This window comes from Phallusia mammillata, chromosome 5 (assembly GCF_965637545.1).
Source record: "Phallusia mammillata chromosome 5, kaPhaMamm4.hap1.1, whole genome shotgun sequence".
In the NCBI taxonomy this organism is placed as follows: Eukaryota; Metazoa; Chordata; class Ascidiacea; order Phlebobranchia; family Ascidiidae; genus Phallusia; species Phallusia mammillata.
In genome coordinates, this window is record NC_137256.1 from 17,597,104 (window position 1) to 17,621,579 (window position 24,476).

General features: G+C 36.7%; 2 protein-coding genes across 2 annotated transcripts in view; both read right to left on the reverse strand.

Annotated features, from left to right (window-relative positions):
* Window positions 1–1,531: 1,531 nt before the first annotated feature.
* LOC145229310 (uncharacterized) lies at window positions 1,532–5,716 on the reverse strand. Its single transcript, XM_080094626.1, has 4 exons — window positions 5,399–5,716; window positions 3,896–4,040; window positions 3,200–3,397; window positions 1,532–3,044 (listed from the first exon to the last, which is right to left on the reverse strand). Exons 1-4 carry the CDS (start codon window positions 5,668–5,670, stop codon window positions 2,109–2,111), a joined length of 1,551 nt encoding a protein of 516 aa, XP_079950752.1. The 5' UTR covers window positions 5,671–5,716; the 3' UTR covers window positions 1,532–2,108.
* A 5,407-nt stretch (window positions 5,717–11,123) lies between these two features.
* Window positions 11,124–24,476, reverse strand: part of LOC145227640 (dynein axonemal heavy chain 3-like) — a 133,745-nt gene continuing 120,392 nt past the window's right edge. Inside the window, exons 75-81 of the mRNA XM_080092520.1 lie at window positions 15,338–15,460; window positions 15,063–15,236; window positions 14,340–14,513; window positions 13,803–13,973; window positions 13,225–13,335; window positions 12,720–12,865; window positions 11,124–12,198 (exon numbers count right to left, since the gene is read on the reverse strand). Of these exons, the coding sequence (XP_079948646.1) occupies window positions 12,126–12,198; window positions 12,720–12,865; window positions 13,225–13,335; window positions 13,803–13,973; window positions 14,340–14,513; window positions 15,063–15,236; window positions 15,338–15,460 (972 nt within the window). The 3' untranslated portion in view covers window positions 11,124–12,125. The remainder of the gene's footprint in view (window positions 12,199–12,719; window positions 12,866–13,224; window positions 13,336–13,802; window positions 13,974–14,339; window positions 14,514–15,062; window positions 15,237–15,337; window positions 15,461–24,476) is intronic.

Below are 24,476 nucleotides of genomic sequence, written 5' to 3' on the forward strand. Positions count from 1 at the left end.
AGCCAGGTATTATACTGTATAACTTGCTGGTGCCATGGTCATAAAACTATATTGGCAAAAATCCAAAAAATTTGTGATAAATTTTTGTGTCTTACCTTTGGAGTTAGCCATATAGGACTACCTCAGGCAATGTTAAAACATCGTATACTATCTGTTGATCAACTTTTAAAACTGGAATGTGTTACTTTTGTTCACAACTGGGAAGCAGGTAAACTTCCTGAAGCTTTCAAAACATTTTTTCTTCCTACTAGTAATTTAACCAGTATAACAACCAGACAAAAACAGTTTGGTTATCTTAAACCTTTTTGTGGCAGTAGTGTTGCCCAGCAATCTATTAAGTTCTCAGGTCCATTACATTGGACAAACCTTAATATCAAGAAAGTACCACGGTCTAAAAGTGCTTTCACATGTTACATAAAGTCACTCTTAATAGAAAATCAGAATACTTGTTTTGATCTTTGTGGAACACCCCAATTAGACCTCAAATGGTTCTAATGCAGTTTGGCACAAACCTTCACCCAGTAATTTAGTGTTTCCAGTTCAATACTGGAAAAACAAACCCACTACATACACATTTACAAACATGGACAACTATTTTTGGAGTGCGGATGATGCATCATGCGTCATCTCATACAATGATTGTAGGAAATACCTAAACCTTCATATGCTTTATGTGTCTAATCAACATTGGTTTATATCGATAAATAATAATATTAGTAATACATGGTCGCTAACCCCCCCTTGTGCGTTCTTTAGTTTCGTTCCTTTTTCAGTGTTTTTATTTCTAATTGTGCTCTTTTCGGCGCGCCCTTTTCTTTTTGAACCAACAACATGGGAAATTAATTGATTCAGTGTTTGACTTTAAAATTCATATTAAATATTTATTAACTACGCTTATTGGTATTGTCTTGATTTGTGCTGTTTTTGTTTTTTATGACCCAATCAATTTGGGTAGGTTTCTTTTTTGGTTGTCGTTGTTTAAGTACCTTTAATTATTCACCCGGCTGGAATCCACCCATGTTGTCAAACCAAGTCGCGTTGCTGTTAGCGCCCCTCGTTTCTTCAACGAGATTCCAACCTCTCAGGCCCGCTTTTTTACCAGGTACAGCTGCTGCGTTTTTTTACCGTTGCCCTCCACCTGTTAGTATCATTTTAGCGTATTTTCAACCGCTAGGTTTTCGCAGCTGTGTCCTGTGTTTGTCGTGCCATTGTATCGTCATAACTTACTATGCTTGTCGCGTTCAAGTGCACGTGAACAAAATAAAATACGATACGATACGATACGATACTTTAATAGATGTGGCAGCGACATGGACTTGCTGGTGTGGTTAACTGGAAATGCGATGAAACAGATGACTTTTATACTTTCAAAAGGTAAAAAACTGTACATTCCAAGCAGAACAAATAGTTTGAATTGTTAAAAATTTATGTTGTTTTTTCCTAAACTAAGATTTTGGTAAAAAAGGAAGTGTTAATTCATTAACGTTTATTTGCTTTGACAGCGAAAACCCATGGGCGGTCATAAGCAGTTTCAGCAACAAACAAACTTGCTTTATTTCTGCGATCAGTTTGGCACATGTAAATGGTTTCGAAAGTAAAAATACATTAAAATAGTTAGCAAGGATAGTTTTCAGAGAAAATATGTACACATTGTACAAAAATGTGCGCGACATGTAAACTTACTGACTTTTTACACTGGATAGCAACTTACTCTTAGTTTACTCGCTAATTAGTTGACACAAACTTTGATATTCACTACATAACGAATTTGGTAAGCAACTGTCCAGAAAGGGCGATTTTCATTTCAGCCGATTCACCGCAGCATACATAAGACTTAACAATAGGCATTATATGTTTAAAAAAAAACAAGAAAATTTAAGTCTCAATCCAAATTTCTGCCTTTCAGGTCAGTTTTTATTGTAAACATGGTAAGAATTTTCATTTATGTTGTTGCATGGTACTCTTGTCCGTTTGTTGAATCGTTTGTTTTACGCGGATGGTAGAACACAGCCAACAACTTGCATTGTTATCATTATAATGAAGCATCGCATTCAAAGCAGTGCAAGTGTTTTTCACACCATTCCACACAAGTGTATGTTACATATATATCAAGCCCTCCAAATTACCCATCTAGGTTTTGGTATTGGCTCCGCTGTTGTTGGCCGTCCCTCGTCTGAAACCTCTTTCTTTCTTCTCCTGGCTCCTCTGTCTTTTGTGTCCTTTCTTTTCTTCGGCGGCAGGCCAAGTTTCCTCCTTCTCTCGTCGCCCTCTAGGTCACGCCTCCTCTTCACTTCTATCATATACGTCTTCCACGTCTTTTGTTCTTCCAAGACTATGACACGGATGCGGTTAAGAAGGAGAAGAATGACCAAGACGTTCTTGCACGTAAAGAAAACATTCATATGTGTCACCACACGATAATGGAGCATAATGAAGAGCCTGATTATAAGAAAGGGGCCATCCTGAAAACACATGCTCATCACCATGCCCCAGATTTCTGTATAGCAACAGAAACACTCAAAGCAGTAACGGCCTTTCACCACGTTCTCAACTTCTTCGTCTGCTCTTAAGTTATCGTGAAGTTTTTTCCGCACTGGACTAGATCCGCTGAAATGACTTTCGTCCCCGATTTCTACAAGGCTGTCGTTCTTGTGGCCATTCTGTGCTTCTGCGTTGTTGTTTTTCTCCACATTACGTTTCTTCATTTTTCCGTTTTCGTTAGATGCAATGCTCCCTGGTGCATCCCCGGTCGGTACACCACCTGCAGGTAATTTCCCGATGTGCTTTTCCTTTCGCTGTATACCAGGAAGCATCAATGTGTCTTTGGGAGTGATCTTGTCAGCTTGCATCGCGGCCTCCACGTCTTTAGCGTCGTGTTTCGTGTCACCGTTGGTTATGACGTCATCGCGGTTGATTGGGATTTCGTCTTTATCATCATCTAGTGGTGGAAGGTCTTTGGTGGCAGTGAGGACTAAACAAAATTGAAGAAGACTCCAGCTCCAAATAGCCAGCACTAGAAACACTATTTCTCGGTTTTGGGCCACCTTAAAAAGATAAAAAGTTAGGTTATCGCGCTTCGAATACGTCTTCTTGCTTTTCCTTTTTATACTTTTTATGAGTAAGAAAAACGTGATGGATAATTGAATCAATACTAAAACAATGCAAGTTTAAACTAATTTACATTTTCACAACGACTTACATTTTCTTCTCCGAAAACTTCCAACAGTTCAATGATGTCAGCACCCGCCGCTATATTGACCAATAACAGCTGTGATAGTTCATCACGTGACAGCTCGCCTTTGGGCGCAATCCATTTTCCCAAAACCAGAACAAATATAAGAATCTGCTCAAGAGCAAGTGTCCAACCTTCGTCTGAAAGAGCGATGTTTATTCCGAGCTGTAATGAAAGCATGACAATGTGTCTGAACAACAATATTTAAGTTTGGGACACGTCGAATCACTTGTATTAAAAAATCGAAAATTTGAGGCAGAATTTTAACTTTTCCGTTATATGAAAATAAGCCCACCTTATCCACAATTCCATTATGGTTACTTTGTGAAAGATTTGATTATGGGGACGCTTTTAAAAGATAAGCTAGTCTATAATTGAAGGTTTGTTTATCAAAACGAAATGTTTTCTAACGCGTAAAACTGAGCTAAAATAATAGAACTTTTATAGCGCTGGTTTGCCACAATAACGTGCTACCACCTGGCTGTGAAAGTCGTTAGAAAAATGTTACACCTCGGTTCATAAGCTTCGGTTATAGCGCCACAGCTTAACATGGCAAAGGCCGGGATCTGTGTTTTTCTAGTCCAGCTTTGATTAGTATTGTTTGTAAAAAAACATAAAAATATGTGAAAAACTGCTGCCAATTTAATGCCATATTTTTCTTACAGAAAGGTCCTGCGTCGAATTGCCAGTTAGGGCAGATGTTGTTTCGTTGTTCAATTCGGAAAGCCGATCGTTGAGCAGTTTAATCTCGAGCAGCCAAACACACGGAATTCCACCCAGCAATAGAAAGAACACGCTCGGAGTTATCCTGGGCACGAAAAAGTTGAATAAACACTTGTGTTGCTGTCTGTTAAATTCATTAAACATATTTTTGGGGTTTAGTGTGGCAAGAAAGCGGTTTGTTTTAATAAAACAATTTCACTTCCTTTATGTTTGCCTCCTCTGTTGATATTTTTGATGCCACGAAATTCATTTTTCTATTACGGAGTCGGTTTAAAGAAGTGTTTAAAAATATTGCAGCAGAGTTGCCACTAGCAGTGAGAGGGCTTGTTAAACACAATATAGCGTCCCATATATGCCACCGGTAACAAACAATATGCTATGTGCAAGAGAAAGTGGAGATGAGACTGATTAATTACTGACAAATTTGCTACAATTAAGACTTAAATGAAACCAGAATATTGCTTAAACCTGTAGTTGAAATTGTGAAAGGTGATTTTGAAATAAGAAAAAAATATACCGTAATTTGAACTTAAAAAGTTTGGTTTAGTTTTGCTTTTGAAACGCTTTCTATTCTAAGTTATTGGTCATTATAATACATTCTACGTGCCAAAGATACTTGAAATCACAACTGCGCAAATAGCGTGCAAAGCGATGTCGATATTTTGACACACAGGGCTTGTGTAATCGTTCTGTGGTCTTTTTCACTTGTCGTCTTTGTGACAAAACGATTTTGAATCGCGCCTGGCATTAAAAACAAGTCGTTTTGTGACGCTACAGTGATCCGACAACTTTGTTTGGAAACAATCGCGAAACGGTAGCGGTGCCGTGAAAAGTTGATTTTAGGACTACACTGTTTGGGGTTTTGAAGGGTTTGGGCAGTCGACTTGCGTTTGTACAACACGACCACGAATTGGGCTATTATTCGTGCCCTGACGGAAGAGCTTGTGTTTGAATTCCAGAGTTTTCGTTTAAACTTCATTGCAAATTGTGTCAACTGTTAACGTTGTTTTTTGCTCCATCTACATTTCTAGTAAACACGACAATGAATTTCAGGGGATTTTGGGTGGATGTTTGAACATTTTACAACGATTTTTTTATTTTTGCCACATGTTACAAAGCTAATAGATAATTTAGGTTTTATTTACGTGGGTTTCACTTCCAGATTTCAGTGTGTTTTGCAGTTGCAAACTTTCTAAAATACGTTAAAAATCATTTTGCGAAGGCACTCATTTTTATAAACAGCCTAAAATACATTTCAAAAACTTCTTTAAACGTTCAGCAACACCTTAATTAAAATTTCATTATATTTAAAACAGCTTTGTGCAAATAACATGACATATGTTCATTTTTGTTCAAGTTCAGTTGAAAAGTGCCAGCAAATTAACTGGTTAACACAATAATTTTAAAAGTAAGTTAAGTATACATATCCTATATTCAACTTACCATTTCATTTCGTTGCCTCTTCTCACAAATATTGCGTGAACAGTTTCCAAAGCGAGTGGACACAAAACGAAAAGTAGAAGCCAGTAGGTTGGATTTTGAAGGGCTACAGTTACCCTCCAAATTGCGATAAACGTAAACAATGTATACAAGCATCTTGACAGAATTGATTTGATAATTCTCATGAAAGTCTTAAGAATAGTAGCGATCTTGCTGCCTTGTAATTTGCCACATGGAGTTTTCCATTCCGCCCTTCGCAAACAATCCAAACACATTGTGCTAAACCCGCAAGGGAAAGTTACCGATACCAATTTCAAAGACCTTAAGATGAGCAACTGCAAAACATAGTGGAGAAGGCTAAAAAATGTAAAAATGCAATTATTTCATAAACGTTTTAAATAGAAAATATTATTAAAATCCCTGCGATGACATGAAAAATTCAAAAATAAATATTACAAAAATGTGTTGTTACGTCATAATGAAGCATGTTACTTTAAATTTATAATTCTATTCACTAATATAAGAGCAAAAAAAATTTATAACTGAAAAGCTTTAGTTTTGTTAATTTAATTAACTACTTCAAGATCAAAACATTTAACTGAAGAACAATGCTAAAAACTTTTTTTAATCAATATACAGCACTTTTTAATCTTCATTTTTGTTTCTTCACGAAAGGAGTTTTTATAAAAAACAAAACAAGCTACAACTGCATACATTTGACGTTATTCGACGTCACCAAACCAAGAAATTGCTTGGAAATAACAGCAAAGTTGTCAGAAAACTGCATTGTAAAGCAATAAAATCCATGTTCAGTTACGTTGTACTTTAACATTATGACAAACAATAACAGGTCGATTCGCAGCAATTGATGCGAGGCGTTATAGAACCATTGCTCACGAACCACACTTCAATCTGTCAAAAATGCAAACTAAAAACTCAAATGATTTAAAGATAACAGTTTTCGATCTTTAGTGCGATTTCCCATAATCCGAGGGACTCGAAAAATCCGCAGTCACGTCACAATGGGCACTCTTAGCACACAAAGGCAATCTTTCGATACAAAACTATGCGAGATTGTGACAGAACAAAAGTGAACTACAAACTATCAAAAACCAAGGCTATCAATTAAGATAACAATAAGAGGCTTTTTATACAACCGACTTTTACAACACCTAATCCTCAGCTAAATTTTTTTTCCAAAAAATTGCGTTAGCACACCGTTTTCTATTTTCTTTTTGCTTTTTAATGATTAAAGTCAAAATAGATAAGCTTTTAATGCACTCCCGTCATATTAAATGTAACCATGAAATATGCTAAAATTAATGTAACGAACAGTCAAAACGATATCCCATAAAACCCTAAAATAAGCACAGTCGCGGCAAATTAATAATGCATTCCAAAGAAAAACGAATATAACAATAATAGGCTATTCTTTGTGGTAGCTCCTGTCTTACAAAACATCACAATATGAGTGCGTTGCAGCGAAAATGATGCTGAATTTAACGTTTACCAACCTCACCTGTCTGTCAATTACCAATAGGCTAATCTATTCTCCCGGAATTAAACTTTAATACGATAAAATTTGCTTTACACCAAGGGTCAGATACCATGCCTAATACACGAATATACCTAGCACTGATTACCGTATAAATCAACTAGTATCAACTACAATTTCACACTAAACGCAAAGCCATTACTTTTTAATAAGCACATCGGCAAGTGGCGTATGAAAGGTTGCCGACCCGTGCTTTACAGTTTACAGCATTGCTTTTCAACTTTTGGCGTCACCTCATCACTGCTACTATATTTGTACCAGAATTTTTGCTAGCTCATATGTTGTGATGTTTATTAAAAATGTTTGTCACACCCATAATTTCCCCAAATATATCCGCGCAGGTTACCGAACTCTGCTTTACAGATTTTTTCAAGTAACGCTGATATAATTATGACCCCAGAAGTTTCGCATTTTAAAACAAAACAACGACTCTGCATAATATACATTCTAATTCTGGAAAACGTAATCACAGAGTTCCGTCTCAAATCTGCTAATACAGCTGACAACTTAAGTCATGAATTTGCAAAGGGAAACAATTCAATGATTTCTTCGCGTGTTGCGTTGCTGGCCCGGCAATGTTTAAATTATTTATTTGTGTTTAGAAGCTAGCAGTCAAATGGACGGTAATTGGTTTCAAGTGTACCGGAGTTCAAGACAAACGATCGTGCGGTTTGTTTCCAGTTTTGGGCATTATATAATATTTGTAAATACAGTCAACCTCAGTTTCACCGGATTTTCGCCTAATTCTGATAAACTTGAGCTACAAGTTGATTGTAATGTGGTAATAAGGCTATACAAAATGTACTCCAAAGAGCAGCAGACGATCAGCGTCAGTGTAATGTTTTATTTTGTAAAAAACAGAAATATTAATTTCGCCTATTTTGGGCATTGTCAGTTTCCGTCTTATTCAAATAAAAGTGGTAATAAGGCTTTAACTAATCAACATCGTTCAATCCAAATCTTCGACTAATCCAGGTACATTTTTTGGTCCAAATGTGTCTGGATTAACGAAAGTTTACTATGCGTTCAAAATACAATCGTAAGTACTTTGATCTTATAAAGCAAAGATCAGTTAAACAGAGTTTTAAACCCAAAAACAGTCCTTAGTCAAAATAGTGTTTTGGTGCTAAACATTTTCTAAAAATGTGTAATAAAATGGCAAACAAGCTTCAAGACCTGTCTATTTGTTAATATGCATTAAATGTACAAAGTTAAAATTTGTGTTCTTTGTGTTAAAAAAGTTATGACTCAAGTTACATTAATAAAACACTGCTGTCTATGGGTTTTTCATAGATCAAGAAATATCGGTAAATCGTAACTATCCGTAACGTCATAAACGGAGAATTCCACAATCACTTTAAATCATCGTTGTATCACATTATCACCTACGATCACCCAAATAATCCTTGTCTGCACAATAATTATGTACTATGTTATTTTTTAAATTTGTTTCATCAAAAAACAAAAAAAGAAAACAATAAAGTTGACGAGACAATAACGAAGAAACAAAAAAGTATTTTTTTAGTTTTTTTGAAAACCACAAACAAGCAACACTTTTGTTGTCTAGCATCGAACCACTCCAGCGCCATGAAACCTGATTTATCGTAAAACTGATCAAATCTGCGATTAAGTCTTTTGAACAAGATCTGTCTCTCCTGTATTTTGGTGACGGCCTATTGTTGCTGTAACTTTGTTTGCTAAGAATTTGCGTTAGGAACTGTGTCACGCGTTTTGGATACTATCAACCACAACAAACTATTGGTCGGGCATATTTTCAAATAGTGTGTGGTGAGTAAAGTTTCTCCATTATTTTTTAAACAATTAAAACCGTTGCAATTGGTGCAACTAATGTTTTTTTACAAAGGAGTCCATACTAATAAAAAAAGGAAATCGTTGACATAAATAAAACCACAGAAAAAAAACCTTCATAAAAGTGGTCGACCATCTTGACAAAAAACAGCTAGCATTTCAACTACTCTTCCAACAATTTCTGAAACTTACATTAATAAAAATATCTGCCAAATAACTCATAATATAGGATTAGAGATTCAAATTCTGATTTTGAAATAAAATTTATTTACTCGCCTAAGCTCGCTTCTTTAGTTCTAAAAACCTGTTTTTAGTGCAACAATACAAGAAAAAATAACTGTTTCATATGAGAAGAAAACGACATATTCTTTTCCAATATCAGTTACTGAATTTGTCTTCACTAATTCTGTGAAGCTTTTTAGATAAAAACGATCCATACAAACAGAATATTGCAACACTTCACCGCAAACTTGGCTTAGCCGTGCTTCTCTCACCGAGGCACGTTACAGGAACTCGCTCATGTCAGGGTCGAAAAGCCGCAAAACAGACGCCACCGCAGCCCCCGTTATAGCTATTGTGCCAGCCCAAGCGGCCGAGAATTTTGACGCTGTGACAACAGGCCAAAGTGGCGAGAAGGCCCCCTGCAACGTCGATAGTCACTGAAGTTTTTCAAATCGTCATCTCTGATCGTGAATTGTTGTTTTAGCAGAGAAATGATTTGCCGTCCTCGTGAACCATCTCTTCCACTTAGGTTTTGTTTGGCCTTTTTGATTCTTTTATTGTCGTGTCGTTTCGAGTATCGTTTATTCTCGGGTAAACACGCGTCCGAGATTTAAGATAATGTTACGTGATTAATGCTGAAGACTGTGTAGTTAAGGACTTATACTAACCTTTTTTCCTATACTGCACACTGTTACATTTTGTTACTTTAACACGAAACATCTACGAACATAACACGAAACATCTCGCCTACGAACATAATCATGAGAGCAAAAATTAAGTTAATAAAATCCATTGAATCTACCTTTTATCATAAAAGAAACATTCAATATGTAAGCACTACCAGTCAGGTTAAGAAGTTTTGGGTTATTTAATTGGACAAACAATGTCAACAAATAGCGCATTATCCATAATGTTTAACAAATACTTATTCAACAGAAACTTTTGCCTGAAAGACACAATCACGTCGATGCACATGTGCACAATTACATACAAAAACAAAGATTTGTTGTCATGTTATATTTAATAAAAATTGATAATACGAGTTTTGTCTTTTTGACTAATGGCAGATTGCTTTGTGTCGGAATGTATTCGCTACAGTATTAAAACCAACACCCACTAAAATAATATATGCAAGGAAACTGATTTTTAAGGCTTCAGAAGTTGAGGCTTCGGTGTTTAACAACGTGGCAAAAGTTGATGGAAAATTTTACAAACTTTGTCCAAACCAAACTCCGTTGGTCCACCCGGCTTCGCGCAAGCTTGAAAACGCAGACCGGTCGGCTCGGGATAAGCAATGTAAGCGACATTGGTATCAAATACGGTGTTTAACTTGGCGACAAAGGCGACCTGAGAAGAAGGGCATTAGTCACATCGGGGAAACGCGCCGCCGGGCCCTAATCCTCTGAGCAAAAGAGCATAAGGGATTGAGGCAGTTTAATTCAAATAGGAAGCAATTCATGTGGCCATTGACAGAACACGCCTTAACATCGCATAGGTATGTTGTTTCTGTCTTTTTGACGCTGTAGGGGATGAGGCTGATAGATTTCGGTCTGACTTACCGAAGTTTTGGAGGAGAAAAGGTCGTTGTCCTTACTTCGACAAGAGTTTGTTTTGGATACTTCGTTGTACACAAAGGTATCCGTCTTAGGGTAGCGATACAGCTTTGCATTTTTTGGACCTTAATTTCATGGGGTACAATAGTTTGAAATCGTCAATACCGCCTAGTTGGTTGCGTTACACCTTATTTAAAAATCTAAATAATACACACATTGCGAAAGTTGAATAAATTTGCACTAACTTTTGATTCTATTACAAATAGGTAAAAAGTCAGTTTTTGCCTGGCATGATTAGATTTAACAAACTTTACTAAGTATTTTAATTGCCATGTACTATTTTTCCTCTTAAAATTGAATCGCACATATTCTGTAAAAAGTATATTTTGGCGCAACTAAATGGCCAAAATACACTTTACTAAACATTAGAGTGGATTCAAAGAAAGGTAAATATTTCTGCCTGCGACTGGCTCTTTTCAAAACTTTTAGAAGCTAAATCGGTCTTGTTAAAGAAACAAGACTTAAATTTTCTGCGTTATTTCCTAGCAATAATCGCATTTTTTGTTTAAAAAACAATATTTTTCAAAGCAGTTCGCAGTGTTTATTGGGTGAAACTATGAAAGCATCGTCTACATTTCAAATCCATTTTAAACATGAAACAGTGCAGATATTGGTGCTATCAGAATGAGACGAAAAACTAGTGCAATTTGTAAAGCATTCGAGGCTTTGTAAATGTTGGTTCGGTTCGTTATTCCTGAATTCATGGAGACACGAAGATAAGACACATAAGGAACAAAAGGTAACAATCTTGGTAAACAGAAATTGATCGAAATGTTATTAGCAGTGTGTTCTTGGGTCATCACAGTGCAATTGCTACTACGTACTTGTGCATTTATATAACAACTAAATATATGAAAGTGAAGCAATGCGAATATAATATAATAAGCATCTACAGCAGTGTTTTCAAACTCTTTTTCTTACCTAAAAAATTTCCTCCAAACCCATAAAATGTTCAATACGTTACGGCCGAAAAGTCTTAATTTGACAATACCTCGGTTTAAACCAGATTCTAGAAAATGATATTCATAAAATAGATATACTTACAAAACAAAGTAATAAAAACAGTTCAAGTCACGAGCAATACCTCGATACCAACACCCCATATAAAAATCAGCCAAGTTGTGAAACACTACTCTACAAAAATGGTGAACAACAGACATACAGCTAGCAATGATGCAACAACTAGCGAACTAACTCAAATTGTCGTACCGTTTACTGACTACTTATTCTACGTTGAATTACTTTACATTAATAAAAGTAAAATGAATATATGAGTAAACACAATGTGTACATAAAAATCAGTGATACAAAATTACTGATCTGTAGGCCCATATTTGAACACAGCAATCGTTTAACTGAACATTTTTACCACAAATGTGCTAAATTACAAGTACCCGAGAGAGGACTGGTTAGAATAGGACGAAGTTATTAAAATAAGCCTGAGAAGAACGAAATGCACACATTTGAGACGGAATGATGGTTGGTAAAAGAAACATATGGTAAAGAAAAATGGGATGTAGGCAATGTGAGGTTAGTCGTCCAACTGACACAGACATGCGACTCCTCTGTTGACCCAATGTTGTTCTGGAAGTGACGAGGGAAACCTGAGAAAATTTGGAACAACGGATTTAATGTAAAATAATAGACAAGGGGGTTTAAAAAGGCTTGATAACCTTCTGAATAAATTTTTTTAAATTTCTTTAACAACCTAAATCCGCACACCCCCAAAACTTGAATTTATCCGGGTTACGAAAGTAAAATAACCTATAACGATTAACCAAACTGAATACGCTCCAAACCTTCATAACATTAATATTGTTGCAGATTTTTATTGAGGCCGGGCTTATCGGTCCAACTTGGGCTTTTGTTTAAATAAATCGGGTTTGTTTCGGGCCTTACTTTCAATTCCACCCCATTAATTTCGTAATTTCATTAACTTTCGGGCCTAATTCGGGCATATTTTAAACATACTCGAGTTCTGGCCTTTACTTTCCCGTTCGGGCCGGGTTCAGGCCCCAATTCTAAATCCGATTACACCTCTGTATTGTTTTGTTGAGGAACTACAAAAGGCAGCTCGATGGGAACTTAATCTAATCAATACAAAAAACCAACAATATACGCTTACTTTATTGTTAGCACATAGTTGGTGGAATGACCAGTTGTAGATAGAACACCTCTTCTGGCGCTTGTTTTGTACACAGGACAGCTGTATGTTATTTCGTCACTAGATGTATCACGCTTATCTCGAACTTGATGTGGTTCCAACCAAATCTGGTGGCGTGAATAGATAAAGCTAAGGAAAATCTAATGACATGATTGTTACACTGTGTACACATTTTGAATCGTGCAAGGTTTTTGATGTTTTGCTATCACGTATAGTATGTGCATACTGACCAAAGCGTTCTACAAGGCCTACTTATGTAATGTATGCCCCAAAAAGCAAAATTGTTTGCTTTTATGTCACCGTTACGGAGAAGATTAACATGGGTAATATCGAAGTAGTGGCAAATTTAAAGCTAAAAACAAAAGCAATAAGTTGACTTAAAACACTTTTGGTTGTTGTAACTATTTTCTTATTGGTGCCCGATTGTCGATAGATTCCGGGTATCTACGAGTAAAGTAAAGGATACAGCAGGTATGACGTCATAGAGGGTTTTGGTTTGTGATTCAACAATCACTTTTTCCTGGCGACACCATCTTGCACCTTCCATAAACAGGCCTTGGATGTAAACTCCGACAGTCTGAAAAATCAAAGATATTGTGCATTTTCTATTGCAACATAGCAGATATACCCTGGACGTAAATAAAAGATGACAGCTTAGACAGAGTAAAAAGCAAATAACCACTAAACCAGTGGTTCTCAACTCGTTTCAGGCCATGTACCACTGGCCAGTAAAAATAATATCGTGGACAATTCCATTTTTGAGCAGAAAAAAACACTTATTTACAACCGATTTTCAAAAAGTGGAATAAAATTAAACTAACATTTTGACCCTCTTTCAATATATAAAATGCAATCATCTCCAGTTTACCACAGTTTATATCAGTGGACAACCAGCCTGTTTGGAGTTTATACAGCTGTAAACCTTATGAAAAGTAGAAACTGCGTAAAGAAGGAAAAATAATTGGTTCAGACAAACAAATCGAAGACAAGTTGTACAGATATTTTACCAAAGGTAGTTGGTCATCATTTTAAACTTTAACTCACTGGTCGAGATCTTGGACGGTCTTCATCAGTCACGTGATATCGAAAGTCAAGTCGGTCAATGGGGATCTGGCGCCTCCTAGCGTAATTCTGCATACTTCCAGTGAGAAAGGATTGAGTGAAGAAAAATCCAGAAATCCAAAAGACGATCGGTTTACCGTGTGTTACCCAAGTCTGCAAATTACCCATGTTTATTTTGTGGCATAGCACATGTGTTATGTGAACATGTGGAACAACATTATAAAGCATATTTAGGTGTGTTTATAAAAAGTAGCAAATAAATGCACAGATACAAATCGGTTTGCTTTTATCTCTATTACTGTTCGTGTTTTTTTTAATTTAGTTTAAATTGCATAAAGCTGCATTAAAGCATCGTTTCAGTTTTTGCAGTTTTCTGTATAATAAATCTTGCACAATGGTCACGTGGTTATACTTTTCCCACACTGTTTAAAGTTTAAACGTTTGCTCAACCAAACGCTGAACAGCTCACATTTAATCGGTCGTATTTCAAATTTACTAAAATTCCATTCTACTACTCACCTTGAAAAACTGCAATCTGGCAATTAGGTCGCTTACGTAGCCACCTAGCGGTTTAAGTGACGGATAAGATTTGGAAGCCCACAACGAAGGGACTTTCCCTACAAGCATATTATCCAACACATCTTCCAGTTCACTCGAAAGCAAAACAAGACCTCGCAAGGCTCGTTTTAAATCCTACAAAATACCAATAAACTCGTTAGGTTAGGAAAATGTAAATAACTAATAAAAATAGTCTCAGTTCAACCTACTTACACAGACAAACGACAAACTTTTGTTAATTAAACGTTTCGGTAGGTAAATTTTTCCATCGTCAGTTTTTCAGAATTGCGCAATTTGTTGGTGCAATACGGGACATCCAAATTATTAGGTAAATTGAACAGATGCGTATGCATTGTTCCTAAAAGTAATTAAAACTTAAAAACATAACAGATAATTTTTGATAACTATTGTAAAAGAAAAAAAGATTTATTCTGGAAGTAATAGGGCTCAACGCTTTATGGATAACTTTAACAGTCGAGAAATAATTCGTATGAGCATATTAAGGTCTGCGTAAACACTTTTCCGCGTGGGGCCAGTAGAGAGCAAACAAAATTAGCCACAAGGTATCAGTAAAGAACCAGTAAAAGGGTATCTGCAAGATGTCTGTAAAGAGCCAATATGTGTATTGTCAGTCCATAACACAATGCATTTATTTTATAAACAGATCCACTAAATAGGATATACCTGCAAGCTGCTTCGAACGACCGCTGTGAGTCTATTGAATCGAATTAGTTCCTGCACAAGCACCGTGTTCATGCTTTCGCTGTAGTCGGTCGGGTATTTGACTTGCACTTCCTCCAAATTAAACGGATCTGGAAGCTTCGACAGAATATCTGATGCCAGTTCTTGGACAATTACCTTAAATCGAGAAATAAACGATCTTGGTAAACTTAGAACGTTGTCAATGTAATACCTAGACTAAGCAGGCAAAATTTTGATGCTAAAAAAGGTCATCCCACCTGCGGTGATTTTCCACCAGCTGATGTCGAAAGGCGGGGAAGCGTGACGAGAATTCCATCGAACATCTGTTGAGTTTCTTGCTGGTCTTTTGAAATGTCGGCGTTCAGATGAAATCCAAAAACCTAAAAATGCAACAGAAATATTGATTTAGTTTTTTTCACAATAAAGGAGCAAAACCGCACCTTAACCTCTACAAAAGACTACGAAATATACATCGTTTTATGAGGCTAGGGATTATAGCCTAGGATTCAGCAAGACAAACAATAATCCAGCAAGAATACTGTGTATCCTCGTAATGAATACCTAATAATGCAAGAACACATACTGCAACTAAACTTATCGTATGTTACTTAGGCTTTTGACTTAAGCCAGGGGTGTCCAAACTGCGGCCCGCGGGCCAAATGCGGCCCCCGACGGCATTTTAAGTGGCCCGCGGCTGTTTTTTTTTAATTGTGTTGCGTATGGCCCGCCATAGTTTGGAACTTTGGATTAAGTTTTGAGGTTTTGGCGACGCTACATCACGCAAAAGCTTTTCATGGAACTTTATTTACCGGTAAAAAGGAAGGTGCTGACTCAACAAAATCACAAAATTTCCTTAAACCCGGTAAATTTGTGTCTTAATTCTGAATAAACGTTGGCCCGCGGGCGTCTTTACCTGGTAAAATTTGGCCCCCGTTAAAAAAAGTTTGGACACCCCTGACTTAAGCATTGGACCATTTCCACTCACCATATTTACTATTCAACCAACATACTATTAAGAAACGACACCCACAAAAGCTATTGCGCAATCCGACATCACGTGACATTGTTGATAAACATTAGACAACCGTAGCACAACGCGTAAAATGATCCACATTAACGTGGGCGTTTTTTAAAATTCTCCACTAAAATTCCCCAATAGTCCTTCGGGTTCGGGTTGATGTTTAACTTGCGTATGTACTGGCATACTCGACACTTAAAAATGGCCATACAAATGATTTCTAAAATGTTTGGGATTATTTAAACTACTTATTAAAGCAAATGCTTTTCATAGGTTATGGTGTTACACTAATGAAAGATATTCTGTTTTGAAATCCAAATCTAATGGTTTGTAGGAAATCGTAAATGGGCATTTTTTAAAAGTTTGTCCAGGTAACAAAACACACTGGAGAGAATTATGTCCGTGGCATTGCTACGACACACCTGTTTCGCCATGTTGCAAAACAAACACCTTTGAAACTGTGTTAGTTTGTAATATACATCGCCAGCTAACCTTGACTTTAAATTCCATACAGTTAGCTGTATTTGAATACATGATCAAAATAATTCTGTCTTCATTAGTTCATCAGTTAAATTTTTCCACGCTTCTGCGATGAAAGCAAAGCTACGAAGTTTGATAACAAACAGAGCAAGAACAAAGGTTTTAAAAAAACTTTACGCAACCACACCCTCTTAATTGATTGCATCATTCTGTTATTTCATCAGGTGCAAAAATTTAAATGATTCTGTTTCATGCTGGTAAGTGATTTGCGTTTGCGTTTTACCTATACCAAAGACGAGAGACTAAATTGGTTGACTAGTTCAAAAAGACATTTAAATAGTCTTCAACTTTCACGTGGAATTTGATGGCGCCGGTACTAAGGCTTTGCTTAGACATGGTGGACAACGACTAAATGAACAGATTTACAAATATTAAAGTTGCAGTTTTCCAGTTGATGACACAACCGAAACGAATACCCACAAAAATAAATAAAAAATACACCCAACCATCCACAAACATTGACACTTATTTATTGCACATGACTGCACAAACGAACGACAATGCAATCATTGAGCACGAAAGCAAATAAAGTTACAGCAATTAATATTGGCTTTTATAATTTTGTGGGCCAAATACATCAATACCTAAGTCACTAAGTGTATGGGGAGGCCAACACAAAAATATTTCACAAAAGTGTTGTTTACTACGATCCCTATAAACAAACCCCAAGTTCCAACAATGCCATCGAAGCGAAAAATATGGTGGGTGTTTTCAACAACTACGCGTTCGACTTTGGACCTGATGCTGTAGCGGATGTATCTTGTACAATGGGATGTTCGACGAAAAGGCGTTTTTTGTGTGTCGCAAGGTTTGTAATTTTCCATCCTATTAGTCGTGTGACGTTTGCCAAACGTTTCGCGCGATTTGATGTGGTAAAAACACTGAACCTCCTGAGTCTGTAGTCTCCACAAACACAGGACAAACTGTGTTATTGTGAAATACATAAACCAAAGCATTGCATATATTCCTTTTTTAACAAATAGTTGTTTCCTCAGAAATGTATAAAATGTTACAAAAATGTGGCTTAAATTACGAGGTTATTGCGACATAGCTTTTAGCGCTTCTTAACCTCGCCTGTTGATGGTGAAACCACAGCTAATTAAATTAGACTTTTATACGTCTTATAGAATCGGGTAATTAGGATGAAATCGTGTAACGGCAATTTTAACGTAAACGTATTTTCATCTTTTAAGTTCAACAAAAGTTTGCGAAATGTGATCGCAATTCAAAGATACAAGACCAATAATATACGAGAGTGTGTAGGACAGATGTAAACGCAAACAAGAGTGGCACAGCAAGTTACATTTTGTTGTTACAAGAAAGACAGCCACCTATTTAGCAAGGCGATGCGAAGCAAAAACGTCTTAGCTAGCCCTAATAATGTTCAGTGCACAAAAATGCTGACAAAAAATCTGTCGAAAATCGTTTTGCTGCTTTATACCAAATGGGAAAATCCCTCACGGTTTTTGTTTGCCTAGCTCATGAAGGAAATATATAGGCTGAAACGCCACCAACAGAACACAAAGGAGAACGTTAACTGGCATGAAAGGGCGTTAGAAACAAAGTCACGCAGGTTTGTTTTTACCGAAGACAAAAAAGATTGTATGCAGTGGCCCTACACTTTTCGAATCTAAAGGACTATTTGGAGGACAGGAAAGTACAAAAAGTGCACAAAAATGCTGACAAAAAATCTGTCGAAAATCGTTTTGCTGCTTTATACCGAATGGGAAAATCCCTCACGGTTTTTGTTTGCCTAGCTCATGAAGGAAATATATAGGCTGAAACGCCACCAACAGAACACAAAGGAGAACGTTAACTGGCATGAAAGGGCGTTAGAAACAAAGTCACGCAGGTTTGTTTTTACCGAAGACAAAAAAGATTGTATGCAGTGGCCCTACACTTTTCGAATCTAAAGGACTATTTGGAGGACAGGAAAGTAAAAATCCATGTATTTTGTGAGCCTATAACTAAAAAGCAAAATTTAACTTCAACGGTTTCAAATTTCAAATTGCGCAAAGAAACAACTTTTAGTCATGTATAGTTTGACGGGGATATAGGTAACATGCGCATATAGGTTACATGCGACTACAGGCAAAGTTTGTGTAAGATACAAACCAGCGACTTTACCAGCATTAAACAGCCCCTTTGTTCTCCATCGATCGATAACACGAGATGCTCAGTCGTTACGTTTTAAACCATATTTCGCAAGAGGAATTAGTATTGTTGGCTGACTTTAAGTTTGACACAAAAGCAAACTGATTGAAAGTCTTGTTTTTATGCTGTGCAGGAAAACAAATGCTTGACTACTGCACAAGCACTGGAAAAAGTATTCTTACATCCATGTTGAATTCCTTCTTTGAAATATTTAACTTCAAACCATTTGTCGCTGGACTTTTTCATATCGACGATTCCGAGTACAAAAGCGTCTTAATAGTTGCAAGCAAATTCCGAATCTTTTAGCACTTTGTGCTTGACAGGTTAGCATTACAAACTTTCCAAAACGTTCATAGAAAACTTTCCAAAATTTTTCTAGATGTTTGTTTGTATGCTTTGAACATTCATACAACGTTTTTTTTTTTTTTTTAGAAATCAAGAATGCCAGAAAGCGGCATTTTTCTTTTCACTCACGAACAAGGGAAAGGTATCACAACAATGAAATCAGCTGTACCATTTATGTGAGTAGCCAAATACATGTAACTTTTACTTAACGAAGGTACACAGGTTGCAGTTCTAAATGGTGGATGACTTGCGTACACAAAATTTTCTATGTTTTAGCAAAAGGAACCAGTACAGAAATAAATAAATAAAAAATATTTGAAATCACCGATCACTGATGGTGCTGTAAGGAATAATCTAATACAACTTAGCTGTTGTTGCAAATTTGTGTTTTGTTTTGCGCAATGACCTGTGACGTTAGGCCACAAAGTTATCGAAAAAAACTGGCTAATAACAAATGTTTCTTGATAGCTCATCGAGCGACGATGACCGTCATTTGGAAAGTCGCAACCGTGCTGCTCCAGAGCGCCCACAAGAGGATGAAGAAGACGACGTCGACCAAGAGGCAGAATACGAGATGGAGTCAGACGCAGAAGGATCTATTATGGAGGAAGACAGCGCTGATGCAGGAGAAAGTGAATCGGAGGAATTCCAAGATCAGTTTGACAAAAATGACGACAGTGAAGGAAATGGTATCATTCCAAACCCTAACGCAGCTTAGCGTTTGACTTGTGCAAACAAGATTTGCAACGATGTACATAGTAATAAAAAATGAGCTTCATGCTGTTTTGGACTTAATATTTCTTTTACAGTAACTAAACCCAACCAGCTTTTAAATGCCATTGTGATTAGTTGTTCTTTATGCACTTTCATAACATTAAATTTGAGTTTAGGTTGATAATGGCCAGAGAAAAGTTTCTGTAAAATTATTTTATTTGTTGCCCACGCAGAGGGAAAATTTGTCATCATTAAAAGTTACATAGTGAATCTGGGTTGTTTCGTATGACTAAAATTAATCAAAAAACACAAACAATTAATTCAGGTTCAAATTAAACATGTTTGTACACTTTGCTTAGTGCTGTATGGTTTTAACGTTGTAGGTTGTAGTATACATTTAGTAGAAGCTTGTAGAAACGCAGTTAAAAAAACGTGCTGCCTAAAATGCTGTTTGGCTGCAAAATCACATACCATTCTATAATTTAAAACACCATAAAATTTGTGCATTAACAATAAAGTTGGAATAATATTGCTTATACACAGTGGTAATATTACAGCAATTAAACTAATACGTATGTTATTTGAATTCATTTAGTCGGGTATTGTTGCTTTGCTCAAAGGTGTAAAAAAAACGTTTGCCAAACATGGTCGTAGTTACCCAAAACGTTTTAGTGTGATGTTAGCTTCAGTTTTATGTCGCAACTGATAGAGAAACTAGAGTTTCGGTAACGCCAAGTGACGTCATCCTGAAGGGCGGGGTTACTTCAGGTTTTACGTGGCACGTTACACGACGTCAATCCACGTCGCCACTCGCCAGCTTCTGCAGCGCTTAAGCAAACGCAGAAGAAAAATACTTTTAAACCGCTATGCCACATTTTCTAAACGGTGAAATTCATAAGAATGTACATCGGTGACGCAAAGTGACGTCATCCTGAAGAGGGTTACTTCAGGTTTTAGGTGACACGTGATGTATCGTCATTGCACGTCGCCAGCACTAAAGGCACAATGTCACCGTTCAGGCCAACGCTAAAGAAAACCGTTTTAGACCGATATGTGAGGTTGTTTGAACGGTGTAATTCATAAGGATGTACGTCTTTCAAGGGTTCCTCAAAGACTATGAAATTTAATTCCTGCCAGAGCATAGTAAAACCAACTAACATATGAGTGACATGGCGCTTTTTGTTTTAAATCATATGTGGGGGTTTAAATATTGATTTGAAGACAAAACATAAAACTCTAATTCTTTAGGAGGCAAAACGACTTTAGTGTGCAAAATGATTCAAAAACCAATCGACTCTACTGCTTTAACAAAACGATTGAAGAAAAGTAAATGATTTAGTTGTCATTCATACAGCGCAGTAATTCGGTTCCTGTTACATGTTTCATGTCAAAAAACGTACGTAACATTGTTCGTCAAGTCCGGAAGTAATCAGTGCGCAATACTTGAACGTGTTCCAAAGCGGATATTACTTCAATTTACGTTTTTTCAAGTAAGATTACATAGCCAAAGGAAAAAATCAATTGGGCCTAACAAAAAATATATTTCTACGTGGTATAATAGGGTGACGGATCTCTTTTGTTTGGATATCAGGGGTTAATAATTTACCATGGTGACTCGTGATTTGAGATCATAGACATTGTTCATAACCTTTGACTGAAACTCAATTGCAACATAGTTTGTTTGTGGCATCAAGTAACGGAGGTAGAACTTGTTACGCGAAATGTATGTATCCGGCGGTTTAGAGTTTAGACTTCTTTAGGTTATGCGTATTTTTAAGTCAAAACCAACGTTTTAGATTTGCCTACAAATGGGTTGTGAAGAGTCAACTGTGACAATGCTTTAACGTCTTTAGGCCAAATTTGATATAAATCCAAATTCACTGTTTAGGGATCCGTGGCAAACAATATACAATGTCTTGTAAACTACAGCACACACACACATTAAACCATACAAACTCAAACAAATTTAACACCGATTGATGATGCTAATAATCAAAACAAGGTGGATAAATTGATGGTTTTCTGAACCTCAGTGGTTTTTAGCTGAACGGAAACGTTTGCGAATAACGGAAAATATGTCAAAAATGTAGAGCCAATAGTCTTGAGTGACCTCTTGACTTGCTTGAGTACTCCTATGTCGTGGCATTTAAGCAATTGTTAACACTAGAAATGGCCTTCAGTAACCTTGACCTGGAGTAACCCGCACCACGTTACAAACAAAAATACAAACCGTATTAGGTATAAAAAGCTGATGTCACGAATCTTGGGCGAACGCATCGATAAAAACCAACATTACGCCATGGAGGTTAAGCATCGTGGCAAATCAACAAGGTTCCACCAGACAAAAGAAAATGTTACGCAATTAGCTAATTCGTTTTGTTCGCACAGTTATTTGTCGGCATCTGAAATTGGGCATTTTAAGGCCAACAAAGTGTATTTACTTAAGGTTACAATGAGGTAACAAACTTTTATATTCCATCTCGAGGCTTTTGTTTGAACGGATGTATGGCGGATGTAGCAGTAAATTAAGAGCGCAATGACTCATGTCTACTATGGCGCCTAACAATGTTGAACTATGGACTAGAAACGCATTGCGACACCGTTTATTAGGGACTAAATAACGGAGGTGTCAGGTACAGAACCGATCTCCATTTTTATTTTAAACCCAGCTTGTTGGCAATGCATATATGCAAGATCTAGGCATTCAACTGTGACGACTGTGTATTTTTCATGCAACGTCTTTGAGTGTATACATTTGGAAAATTCTTTAGTCCACGTAACAGAGTCCAGTTGAAGCGAAGTCCTAATTTTTTCGTCATGCTGATTGCAATCAATTTAAAAACATATAAGCACGTTACAAAATAAAATACTCCTGAATGGGACATCGAAACGTCGACATATCATAATAAAGACTGCCAGAAGAGCTAAAAATTTGCTTGAGATACAAAACAAACCAAATTTTGAACAAAAAGTTATTGTTGTATTCAATGTTGGATTTTAAGCCATCTACTTCCAGGATCGTTTGCAGGAGTACAAAATGCAAAAAAGTATATCAAAATGGTGTTAGTAGTAAGCCTAACGGTATCATAAACCCACTGGCGCTTTTTTGCGCCGGGCTATGATGTGGTTTGTGGTAACTCTATAATAATGACCCTGAGTGTCCTTGATATCCCACTTCACACAACGAAACGCAGTGGGGAGTTCTTGGTGATGTCACAATTTTGGAGCGTTCGCTTTAAAGGAGAAAAAATATCAAGAAAATTAACCTACCCTATCTATTTCAAAGGCCCCACAAAATATTAAGCAAATAAGTATATTTTACAATTTGTTAGAAGATTTTGCCATAAAATGACACATCATGCTTTATATACTTATGAAATAGCTATAAGCTGCTTGGTCGTGAAATTCTCACAACCAACTTGGCCTGGGGTAACCTACACCACTCGACTATAGCCTTGTGCAACCCATCGCACCATGAACGCCCCATATACTCAAGACTACGAATAAACTCAACCAGTTGGGATGTGAAACGCAACTAATTAAACAAGGCTTTTGTTGTCCAATTTCATTGTGATAACTGATAGATACAAATATCAGTGAACCGATGTTGCTACAATCGTAGGGATATGCGAGAGCGTATCAGTCAACGTGTTTTATGAGTAATTTTCCATTGGGCTCCTTTGTTTGCCGGGGCAGTGAACTGTTCCCAAACCCATCATGTCAAAGCCCCATCAATGTTTCGGTTTAGGAACTCATTACCCATGCTTGCAACACAAATAAGTGTTATTGAAACTCAAATATGGTTGAATCAGTATTGTGAGCCTAGCTTCTTGCATTATCATGCCGCAGTTTTTTTCTTTCGTTATGCATTTTCCTATATCAAGTAGTAAACTTTACACAATCTAACTGCAGTTAAGTGCTAATATATTGTAATTGGGGACTGCCAGCCGGACAGTACCAAACGGTTCGACAAGGTACAGATATTTGTTTTAGTTGCAACATTAATCGCGTGACACAAAATGGCGTATTTCGTACATATATATTAAGCGCCTGTGGGCAGTACACATTAGACTTAGAGGTAAGACAAAAAATAGATACTACACATGTTAGGGCTTCAAGAAATTAGGTATTTTACGACCAGGATATTCAGGTATAGCAGAACACGGGGCTACAAATGGCAACTTGCTTAGGACTTTTAGCATAAAAAATGTTTGCACAGTCGGTTTAACGTACGAAGGCTCAGCGATAAAATACATGTTTACCGACAATTGTCAGTTACGTATTAGTTTACAAATCCGGATAGCTCTAAGGTTTTACTAACTTTGAAAATTCCTAAACTGTATACCAGTACAACTAGTAAAAATTGTTTCGCAAAATACATTCTGGTGTTTTCAGGTTTTGTTAAACTACACTGCGTGTTATATTCTACCGTATCAAGTAGTAATTATTTTTTTTCAATTAAATATTCATGAAAACTACATTGCCAAAGTTTCGCCCACACGTTGCTGGTTTGTTTCAAGTTGACGCCAGCGAATACAAAACGTTTCGAAACGAAAACTAAAGCAAAGTTTGTTGCACCTTTTAGTCGGTAAGTTCATGTTTATTTGTTTTAATTTCTACTGCTA